The sequence below is a fragment of the Bison bison genome, unplaced genomic scaffold (assembly GCF_000754665.1).
Source record: "Bison bison bison isolate TAMUID 2011002044 unplaced genomic scaffold, Bison_UMD1.0 scf7180017864472, whole genome shotgun sequence".
Lineage (NCBI taxonomy): Eukaryota > Metazoa > Chordata > Mammalia > Artiodactyla > Bovidae > Bison > Bison bison.
The window spans coordinates 12,728,149-12,740,529 of NW_011495033.1; the positions used below are offsets into that span (position 1 = coordinate 12,728,149).

Consider the following 12,381-nt stretch of genomic DNA (forward strand, 5'->3'; position numbering starts at 1 on the left):
CCTTTGCATGAGGTGGCCAAAGTACTGGAGTTTCAGCTTTAGCATCAGTCCTTCCAATGAACACTCAGGACTGATCTCCTTTAGAATGGACTGGTTGGATCTCCTTGCAGTCCAAGGGACTCTCAAGAGTCTTCTCCAACACCACAGTTCAAAAGCATCAATTCTTTGGCGCTCAGCTTTCTTCACAGTCCAACTCTCACATCCATACATGACCACAGGAAAAACCATAGCCTTGACTAGATGGACCTTTGTTGGCAAAGTAATGTCTCTGCTTTTGAATATGCTATCTAGGTTGGTCATAATCCTCCTTCCAAGGAGTAAGCGTCTTTTAATTTCATGGCTGCAATCACCATCTGCAGTGATTTTGGAGCCCAAAAAAATAAAGTCTGACACTGTTTCCACTGTTTCCCCATCTATTTCCCATGAAGTGGACGCCATGATCTTCATTTTCTGAATGTTGAGCTTTAAACCAACTTTTTCACTCTCCACTTTCACGTTCACCAAGAGGCTTTTTAGTTCCTCTTCACTTTCTGCCACAAGGGTGGTGTCATCTGCATATCTGAGGTTATTGATATTTCTACCAGCAATCTTGATTCCAGCTTGTGCTTCTTCCAGCCCAGCATTTCTCGCGATGTACTCTGCATATAATTTAAATAAGCAGGGACAGCCTTGATGTACTCCTTTTCCTATTTGGAACCAGTCAGTTGTTCCATGTCCAGTTCTAACTGTTGCTTCCTGACCTGCATATAGGTTTCTCAAGAAGCAGGTCAGGTGGTCTAGTATTCCCATCTCTTTCAGAAGTGCGATCCACACAGTCAAAGGCTTTGGGAAGCCATAAACATGCTTTAATTATTATTATTTTTTTTTTTTAAAGGCCAAGACTTCATTTTGGAGTCCTTATTCTTAGCCCTTTATCATATGTAATGGAAAATATCCACCACCACCACCCCCAACCACTGCTGACTTAGGGCTTGTGCATGTGACATACTTTAGGCGACGTGTTAGCTAATGTGACAGAGGCAGGTGTTTGATAACTGCTTAGACAGTCAAGCTTGCCTCCTGCACCTCTGCCACTGCAATGATAACATGTTTTGGCTGGTCTGTTGGTTCACAAAGGATGAGATACATGTACAGCAGAGCTGATCCAGTTGAACTCAACCTATGCTGTCAAACCATAGCAAGGCAACTAAGCTCAGCTGAAATCATCTATTGCCCACCCCACCCTCATAGATGTTGACCCACAGTGAATGACTGGTGTTTCAAGCCACTGAATTTTAGAATTGTTTGTTAGGAAGGACTGGCCCAGAAATACAGCATCAAGAAATACACTTTCCCTTACAAGTCTTTCCAGTAAAGACTTTTCCTCTTCATCTGTCCCTTGATCCTGCAGCTTAGACTATTCTTGGGTCCATCTACTTGCCCCCTTTAGGAACCACTAGGGGTGGTTTAGAATAACCACTTTAGAATAACCTTCCTCCTCCCTGTGCAGACCTCACTGAAGCTTCTGTGATTTTGCTGTTTTATATAACTAGAGCCATTGGATTTCAGATAAGCACAGACAAGCAAGACCATGACTGAAGAATGTCAGAGCATGTCACCGGTATCTTTTTTTTGTTTTTCAATGACAGACTGAGATGTTGCCTGGGAAGAACTTATCCTGAGGAAAGAAAGCATTAAGAAGCCCAAGACTGGTGCAATAAACAACACCTAGAATCACAGCTGTTGTGAGAGAAGATAGAGAAAATAGAAGGTAAATGCATTTTTTTTCTTCACAAGTAAAAACTATTTAATTTTAAAGATTTTTTTCAAAGAATAACAAAATAAACAATTATGTTCTCACTATATTTTCTTTCAGTTTGTTTTTTAGTAAAACAAATATTATAGGAAAAGCTAAAGTCACTGGGGACAGGAAAGTCCCTGATAACTAGTTAAGCTAGTTAGTAGCTAATATTAACTAGTTAATAAGGTCCCTGATAACTACCTCCAAAATCATTCCTTTCTCTTCTCATACATAATCACTATTATGAGTTTGATGTGAATCCTTTCAGGGCTTGTTACTTTGTGAGTGTGATATTTAATACAACCCAGTTATTAGCCATAAAGCTATCTCCTTTTCCAGCTCTCAAGGACTCATATATAGGTCCAAGAGTGAAAGACGATACAAGCAAAAGGTCAAAGTGCTAGTTGCAGGGGAAAAAATTTATATTTAAGACATGGGAAGAACGTGTGGTAGAAAGTGTGGGATTCTTTCTGCTTAAACAAAGCAGCATCTGTACAGTAATATAACACTGTAAATATACTCAAGATAAAATGTTAAGACATTCAAAAAAGACTACCACTGCTAACAGCAGTGCCATCAACAGCACTTAGCTTCAGTGGAATGAGCATTAATGCCGTTGAGGGTGAACCCAACAGTTTTCTTGAGTAGATGTCTACTGTTTCATCATAGTACTAGTCAGAGGCAGCATTCGCCATTTTAGAAAAGGAGCCCTAATGAACGGTCATCAAAACTTTCAGTACTAACACTTGTGGCTGGAGAAAGGCAATGGAAGCCAACAAAGTTACTGAAGACTGAAAGGATTAAATATCCCTTGAGGACTTTCAGAAATATTGAGGAGGACCAGAGGTTAGGAGAGTATAGGAGCTAACTTGAGAAATATTAACATTGTTAATACTATGTAATTCCAAATGTCTAGTAAAATATTATCAATGAAAAAGATAATTACCGAGGGAAAGAATTCTTGCTTTAATATGAGATCCTAACAGGTTGCATCCTGAAAGGGATACAGATTATACTCAGTAGAGTCAGAAAACCTTAAGTCTTGGTCTCAGATTCCTAGCACCTTCAAATTCCTGTAGCAATAAAAGAAAATTCTTCCCAGTAAAGATAATAATATCACCCTAGGATTCAAATTATTACAACAAATAGTTTTCAAAAATTTTTAGTGAACAATCAGTGATAGTGAAACAAAACTCCTGTTTCTGGCCAACGCAGAATAACTGTCTTAGGAATATTCCTCCCACTGTAAGTAACTGTAAATTGGACAAAATAAATAAAGCAACTGCTTTCAGCGGGGCAGACACAGGGCAGCATAAGACTGTAATCTCAGAGACAACGGAAATCCATTAGGTGAACTCCATGACTCTCAGTGCTCCTCTGGGTATAATTTTTCAACAATAGCGCAGAACACAGAAGTACAAGCAGAGTTCGGTGGTCCTGCTGAGCTGAAGTGGAAGACAGCAGAACTCGTAGCAGCAAAAATCACTGAAATCTGCAGGGCAAGACATGGCATCAGAGAGAAGAAAGGGCCCTAGAATTCCCTGGGGGGTTCTCTGTCAGTCTGTGGCTCAGAGTTTGATAAAACACAGATTGCTGGGGTCTATCTCCAGAGTTTCTGATTCAGGAGCACTGGATGGAACCTGCAAATATGTATTTCCCTTACTTGATACTGATAATGCAGATGACACAAGTGGTACTGATGCTCTTGATCCAGTCCTATACTTTGAAAAGCATTCGTTTTGAGTAAAAGATGGTGCAGGTTAAAAATAAACCCAAATCTACTAAACCTTTCTCACTCATTCTGAGTCACTAGAGCATTAACATAGAATGTCTGAGGATACAAGAAAAACGTATAGTTAACTTTACACAAAACAAACAACTTCTGTGATACATACAACTTCTAAGGCTTTGATGGCCTACCTGAAGATCTTTCACATTTGGAAAAGGAATTCCTATTGTTACGACAGCGCGGGCATTATCATCTGAGAAATCCAGACCCTCACTCACTTTACCACGACAAACTGCCACCAGGAGGGCTCCATCTTAAGCAACAGAAAATCAACATTTTTAAAAGCATAATCAAGATTCCCAGAAAATGTCTTATTCTTGTCATTTTGAAAAGATCTGATTATTAACTATAATATCAAATTAAAAAGACTCAAAATTAAAAACTACTGTAAGATAAAGTTTTTAAAGTTCAATGTCTTCAAATAAAACAAAATTACATTTTGACACAACATGGTAGGATCAATTTACAAACTGTGTATCTCCCAGTTACACTATATAGAAAAACCATGTCAGAGTAATAACCTGCATGTGAACTGAGCAATTGTGAATCAACTGTTTCATCTTTAAAATATCTGAAATTGAGATCACTACCTTTACCACCAGAATGTAAAGTTATCAGAAGGATTTAAAGGACTCTGTATCATTAGATCAATATTATATTGCAAAGTATTTAAAACATACACACACAGAATGTGCATAATCTTATCATACAAGGATATTGACAATTATGTTATAGCATCTTTGTGATGTTTCACTGTTCACAAGTTATTATTATTAGCCCTTTCTGTGAAATGTTTTATGCGCATTTTCTAACTTTGAAATTTAGCCTTCAGTTATGTTTATTTTACGCAATTAAATATAAGCACAAAGTATATTTTTGCATAAAATGTAACCTCCTTCCACTAGTAGTAAGGAAGATATTAATGCATACTCTACCATCTTCTTTGACAAAACATTTTAGGTAGTGTACAGAAGTTTATAGGATAATACCTGAAGGCATCCCATTTCTTAAAACTGAACTGGCATCTTCAAGTGAAAGTACTCATAGGAGAACAATTCCAAACAGAAGAATTTCTTTAACTTAATTTTCTTTTCACTCAGGATTATAGAAATAATTTTTGAAAAAAAGGCAATACAAATACAATTCTAACAGCACCAACTTGTCACTTTATGGTAAAAAATTTTTTCACTATCAAATAATTTCCATTTACCTTTTTCTCCTTTGTACTTGACTGCATCGTAGTACATCTGCAGTAATTCATCAAAATCAATTTTTTCTCCTCCCTGTGGTTCTACAATGACTGTCTTCACCAACTCCAGATTATGCCATAAGCCAGTAGAGAGCCAACGTTCTTTTAACTTTTCTAATAACTGAAAAGGGGAAAGAAAACATTGAGTTTCTTGTGTATCCAACTGAACAAACATATTTATCTGTTTAAAGACAATCTGATTACAACATGACTATGGCAAGAGTATTAACATTTGTGTTTTAGTCTAAAAAATGAGGAAAACAATTATATGTCATAGAGCTGTGACTGGGTAAATTCATTAACCAATTTAGAAAGCTTTGAATGAGGCCCTGCACACAGTAAGAGCTTCATGGATGGTGGCTGCTATGGCTGCTGTTATCATTATTATTGCTTCTAACATTACTGCTGCTACTGCTACTATGTCTATCATTGCTATCTTGGGGATTTCAGAAGCAGGAAAAAAATTACTTCGAAGTTCATAAATTTTAAGTTATCTCTAAATCTAAGGTAAAGTTCTTAATATCCTTAATTAAATGAAGATTTTTAAAGATCATTTTACATAGTACATAGGCAGCCACGCTGCTTGAAAACTTGATCATCACTGATAAACTGAATTGAGCAAATATATAAACAGAACCTCAGGCAGCCAACAAGTACAAAACATAAAAGCACAAATGGAACATTTACAAAAACAACCATATGACAGATTACAAAAGGACTTTCAACAAATTTCAAAGAATATCAGATTAACCACATATTCTAGCAACAATACAAACTTAGATTAAAAGTCAATAACATAAAGTTAGTGGAAAAAAACAAACATACAAACTCAACACTAAAGATTATATTCTTAAAGAGCATATGGGTTATATGCCAATTATATCTCAATAAAGCTGCAAAAAGAAAATAAATAACAACAAAAGAGAACATACAGAGAAGAAATCAACAGAATTCATGACATCTTTAGATCTGAATGATTAAAAAACGTACCCATAATCCAAAACATGTGGTATGGAATAAAGGTAATAAGAAAGCAGAAGTTAGTAAAGATAAGAATTGAAATAAATTAAAAAAAAAAACAGTGGTAGAGATTATTATGACTTAAGTTGAACTGTTTTACTTGTTTTATGCAAAGAGTTCTATGTAATATGGGCCAATTATTACAATATAGGCAGTGAGTGAAGTGAAGGTTCTCAGCCGTGTCTAACTCTTTATGACCCCATGGACTGTAGCCTATCAGGCTCCTCCATCCATGGGATTTTCCAGGCAAGAGTACTGGATTGGGTTGCCACTTCCTTCTCCAGGGGATCCTCCCAACCCAGGATCGAACCCAGATCTCCCACATTGTAGGCAGATACTTTACCGTCTGAGCTACCAGGGAAGTCACAATCTAGGCAAGCATCAAGAAATTACTTCAAACCTCCAGAGAACAAAAATTAATTTTTGTAAGATGATTTATTTCCTCAGAATTTTAACATATCTATTTTTGGAAACAATAATAAGACAACAAAACAAATTTTTAAAAAAATCACTGCTGCTGCTGCTAAGTCGCTTCAGTCATGTGCGACTCTGTGCAACCCCAGAGACGGCAGCCCACAAGCTCCCCTGACCCTGGGATTCTCCAGGCAAGAACACTGGAGTGGGTTCCCATTTCCTTCTCCAATGCAGGAAAGTGAAAAGTGAAAGTGAAGTCGCTCAGTCGAATCCGACTCCTAGTGACCTCATGGACTGCAGCCCACCAGGCTCCTCTGTCCAAATCACTGCTATGGTCTAAATGTTTGTATCCCTCCAAAATCCTATGTTGAAATCCTAATCTCTAAAGCTAAAAGTATTTAGAAGTGGGGTCTTTAAAAGTGATTTGGTCATGAGCATGGAGCTTTCACAAATGGGATACTGCTCTTATTTTTGACATCTCACAGAGTTCCTTTGCCCCTTCTACCACGAGGGCATAGCAAGAGAGAACTGGCTCCCCACAGGAAGAGGGTCCTCACCCAACCATGCTGGCACCCTAATCTGGGACTTCCAGCAGGGCTATGAGAAATATGATCCACTGTTCATAAGCTACCAGGTCTGGAGTATTTTATTCCAACAACTAGAACACACTAAGAAAATCACTAATTGGTAAAACAATTCATTGCATATTATACATTGATCAGGGTATTCTGATCAGTAAGAATAAAATTTTCCCATAACACCACGTTAATAGGTAAAAAACAACAGGGATATTATTAGTTTAAAAAACTTCTTTACTTTGGCTATTAGAATTTACTTTTTGAATGTACACCTTCTGAATCAAAGTTTCTCATCATGCAAATTCTTAGTCTCTTTTAGCTGCTGTAATTCAGTTAGAAGAGCATAAAAATATCCCAAGGATGTAAAACCAGATGAAAAGTATCACGAATCTGCATAATTATTGATTCTTAATAGAATTAAATTCAATGGTGCTATACTGTTTTCTGAAAACACAGATAATATTTCACCTCTGATTCCTTGAATCCAAAAGTATAACAACTCCAGTGTTTTGAACATTCAAAATCTGGAGAAACACACAGCATTTTACTGACTGACTTCACTTTCACTTTTACTTTACTTAAGGAAGACCATTAAGTTGATGATTCCAAAATATATTCCATTTTAATAGATTAACATCTCTTTACAAAGAAAAATCTGAGAAATAAAAAGGAAATTGGATCAAAGTAGAAATTTCCCCCCAAAATCCAGCAGGGATTTTTCCTCCATTATGCAGAACAGAATTCAGAATATCAAAAGGTTATAAATGATTTAGAAATATTTGTTTACAAAAGCTTAGAAAAATTTCAAAGCAGGTGTGATATATGCAATATTTCAAAATTTGCTACAATGGATAACTATAAAAGACATTCTATCCACTGATTTTGGATTCTAAGAACTTCAGAAATTTATGGACAATGAAAATGGCCACAAGTTTATAAATAAGTTGTGAATATCACAATTAAAAAGAAACTGAAAAATCCTTCTAATCAGGAATCTACACACACAAGTTAAGAGAAGGAACATCCACAGAAAAGGTTTGAGAGGCCTGCAGAATCTACAACTGGAACTGGTGAAGATCTTTCCCTGTACAGAACCAGCCCATAAAAGACTGGGAGAGGTGGCTGTTGTTTTAAATGGGTAGATACAAACCCAAAATCACATGGAATGAAGAAACAGGAGGAAATAACCCAATCAAAGGAACAAAATAAATTCCAGAAAATCAGCCATAAAGAATGGAGGTATATGATTTACCTGATGAAGAATTTAAAGCAACCATCATAAAGATGCTCAACAAGCTCAGGGAAATGATACATGAATAAAATGAGAATTTTAAAAAAAGAAACAGAAAATATAAAACAGAGCAAAACAGAAATTTTGGAGCTGAAGAATACAGTAACTGACATAAAAAGTTCACCAGAGGGATTCAACAGCAGTCATAGTCAATCAAAATAAAGAATCAGTGAACTAAAACACAGGTCATTTAAATAATCTAGTCAGACAAATATAAAGAAAAGAGAATGAAATAGAGTCAAGAAAGCCTGGGGGATTTACAAGACACCCTCAAATAGACAAATATACACAGAAGGCAAAAAAAACAAACTGAGAGAAAGGTACAAAGTTTATTTAAAGAATTAGTAGCCAGAAACTTCTCATATCTGGTAGGGGAGAATGGATATCCAGGTTCAAGAAGCCAACAGACACCACAAAGGGTGAATCCAAAGAAGGTTACACTGAGACATATTATAAACAAATTGTCAAAAAATCAAAGACAGACAGAATTTTGAAAGTAGCAAGAGCAAAACAAGAAGGGAATGGGATAATATATTCAAAGTGCTGAAAGAAAAAAATTGGCCCTCAAAATGCAGAAAGAATAGGAAGAGGAGGAGGATAAGAGGAGGTGAGGGGGAGGAGGAGAGAGAAACTTTCCCAGAATTACAAAAACTGGGGGAGTTCATCACCATGAGATCCCTTACAAGAAATACTAGGGGGAGTCCTTCAGTTGAAATAAAAAAGATGCTGGAAAATAAAACACAGCCATAAAAAGTGGGATTTAAGTAAAAAATTGTTAGAGACAAAGAATATTATATATCAAAAAAGCATCAATTCATGAAGATACAATTATAAACATACAAACGCATAAGAACAGAGCCTCAGAACACATACAAAACAAAAAATTAACAGAACAGAGAGAAACAAATAGTTCTATTATAATAGTAACAAACTTCAACATTCCAATGTCAACAATGAACAAAACAACCAGATAGAAATTCAACAAGAAAAAGAGAACTTGAAAAATACCATAAACTAATTAGAGCTAATAGACATATACAGAACACTCCATCTAACAAAGCAAAATACACATTCGTCTCAGTTGTGTGTAAAAACATCCTCTAGGACAGATCACAGGTTAGGCCACAACACAAAGCACATTTTAAAAGGATTCAGTGTTTTTTCCGACTACAATGAGGTGGAAATAGAAATCAACAACAGAAAGAAAACTGTAAAATTCACACAAAAATGAAAATTAAACAACACACTTTTTAAAAATTAAAGTACAGTTGATTTACAATATTATGTTGGTTTCTTGTGTAGAGAAGAGGGATTCAATATTTTTGTAGATTATATTCCATTATGAATTATTACAGGATAATTGCTGTAATTCCCTGTGCTATACAATATAAACACACTTTTAAACAATCATTGGATAAAATCAGAAATTACAAGGAAAATTAGAAAATACCTTTGGACACATCAAAACAAAAATACAAATATAACTTACAAGACACAGTGAAACTGTGCTATGAAAGATATTTTAGCTGTAAATGCAAACATTAAAAAGACCTCAAATTAATACCTAACTGCATTTTACAGTACAGCAAATTAAGCCAAAAGTTAGAAGAAAAAAGAAATGAAATAGAGAACAGAAAAAAAAAATAGAGGAATGAACGTTCATTCTTTGAAGATCAACAAAATTGACAAATCTCTAGCTAGACTGACTAAAAAAAAAAAAAAAAAGATGACTCACATTACTCAAACCACACAAGAAAGTGGAGACATTACCACCAACTTTATAGAAATAAAAAGGATCATAATACTATGAACAATTGTATGCTACCAAATTGAATAATAATCAAGACATAATGGACAAATTCCTATAAATACACAATCTCAAAAAACTGAATCATGAATAGAAAATCTGAGTTGACTTATAACAAGTAAGGAGTTTGAATCAGTAATCAAAAACCTTCCAACAAAGAAAATCCCTAGATCAGGTGGTTTCACTGATGAATTCCATCAAATATTAAAGAATTAGTATCAATCCTTCTCACACTCTTCCAAGAGAATGAAAAAAGAGAACATTTCCTGACCCATTCTAGAGGCCAGCCTTACCCTGATACAAAAGGCAAACAAAGACACTATAGGCAAAAAATAAACTATAGACCAATATTCCTTACAAATATCAATGCAAAAACTTCAACCTATACTAGCAAAGTTCAGCAACATACCAAAAGAATTATACCTTATAACATATTTTACAGCATGTAAAATCACAATGTAAAATGATCATTTTTTTTCATTTTATTAATGTGTATTATATTAATTGATTGTCAGATGTTGAACAATGCTTACATTCCAGGAGTAAATCCCAATTTGTCATGGATATTAGATTGGAGATAATAGGAAAGAGAGAAGAAGGCTCATAGACACCCCCTGATTAGTCCAAATATTTAGTCCAGATTACCTGATTAGTCCAAATATAAATTGCAGTACCTTTCACTCTTTAAGGCAACACTGGAAAAGGGCCAAGACTGGGAGGAAAGATTACAAATAGATGCTCAGACTGACATATTGAGGAAGCAGTGTGTGATGCTGATTTATAAAAGAAATATAAATACATATATATATATTTGGATTTGTTCCTGTTCTTGGCACAGAGCTTCTAAAACTCTTGGAATTTCCTGAGCAATAAGAACTATTAGGGGCATCTTCGGTTCTCAGTTTCTGAAATAGCTCCAGAGTCATATATAAAGGTTAGAAAATTTATTCATAGCAAGTCCCTTCAACCACACCTGACGTTTGGACAGTCCCCAGGCAACCTGAGGACAACAGCTGATTGCCAGCAGAACTGTGATATTGTGATTTACAAGAAAAATACACATTTGGTCATTCAGATAACCTATATATATACATATTTGGTCTTCATCTACCATTCCTGGCTCAGCTCCCCAAATCCTTGGAATTTCCCAAGTGTTGAGAATGATAAAGATGTCTTGTGTTATGTTAATGAGGTTACTTTTGAAAAGCAGCTCAGGATAGGGTTAGTTGTCTATGGAGCCCATCACTTCAGTCCCACTCCCTCTGCTGTTGGGACCCTGTACTGTGTATTGCTCCATCTGGCTACTGACTGATATCCTTTAATATCCTTTTATAATAAATTTGTAATCCAGTGAGTAAACGGGTTTTCCTGAATTCTGTGGGCTACTCTAGCAAATTATTAACCCCAAAGAGTGGGTAGTGGGAACCTCTGGTTTACAGCCAGTCTGTCAAAAGTATAGGTAACAACCTGGGCGTGAGACTACTGTAGGATGTGGAGGGTGGCCTTGTGGTTCTGAGCCCTTTATCTGTGGAGTCTGATTCTATCTCTGGGTGTACAGTGTCAGAACGGAATTGAATTCTTGGACATCCTGCTGGCATCCAAGAAATGAATGCTGGTGTAGGGAAGCTTACACACACACACACACACACACACTCACTCACACACTCACACATACATACACACGCTATACAGGCTGGAATAGTCAGGAATCCTTTTGATGAACCAGGTATATGAAAATTCCAACCTACTTCCAACCTCCAGGGAGGAGAAAGGGGCTATAGGCTGAGTTAACTGCCAATGCCCGATGATTTAGCCAACACTGCTGGCTAACGAAACCTGCATAAAACCAAAAAGAATGAAGCTCAGAGAGCTTCTGGGTTGGTGAATGTATTCACATACCAGAGGGTAGATACCTCAGTTCTGTGGAGACAGAAGCTCCTATGCTCACACCTCTTCTAGACCTCACCCTATATACTTCATCTGGCTAGTCAACTGCATCTTTTATAATACCCTTTATAATAAGCTGGTAGACTATGCCAAAGCCTTTGACTGTGTGGATCACAATAAACTGGAAAATTCTGAAAGAGATGGGAATACCAGACCACCTGACCTGCCTCTTGAGAAACGTGTATGCAGGTCAGGAAGCAACAGTCAGAACTGGACATGGAACAATAGACTGGTTCCAAATAGGAAAAGGAGTTCGTCAAGGCTGTATATTGTCACCCTGCTTATTTAAATTATATGCAGAGTATATCATGAGAAACCCAGGGCTGGATGAAGCACAAGCTGGAATCAAAAGATTTCCAGGAGAAATATCAATAACCTCAGATATGCAGATGACACCACCCTTATGGCAGAAAGTGAAGAAGAACTAAAGAGCCTCTTGATGAAAGTGAAAGAGGAGAGTGAAAAAGTTGTCTTGAAGCTCAACATTCAGAAAATGAAGATCATGG

At 36.3% G+C, this 12,381-nt stretch overlaps 1 protein-coding gene across 1 annotated transcript in view; it reads right to left on the reverse strand.

Moving 5' to 3' along the window:
• The window catches only part of BRIP1 (BRCA1 interacting protein C-terminal helicase 1), a 179,296-nt gene that overhangs the window by 54,677 nt on the left and 112,238 nt on the right, over positions 1–12,381 (reverse strand). The window contains 2 exon segments of the mRNA XM_010861591.1: positions 3,701–3,822; positions 4,780–4,939. Of these exon segments, the coding sequence (XP_010859893.1) occupies positions 3,701–3,822; positions 4,780–4,939 (282 nt within the window).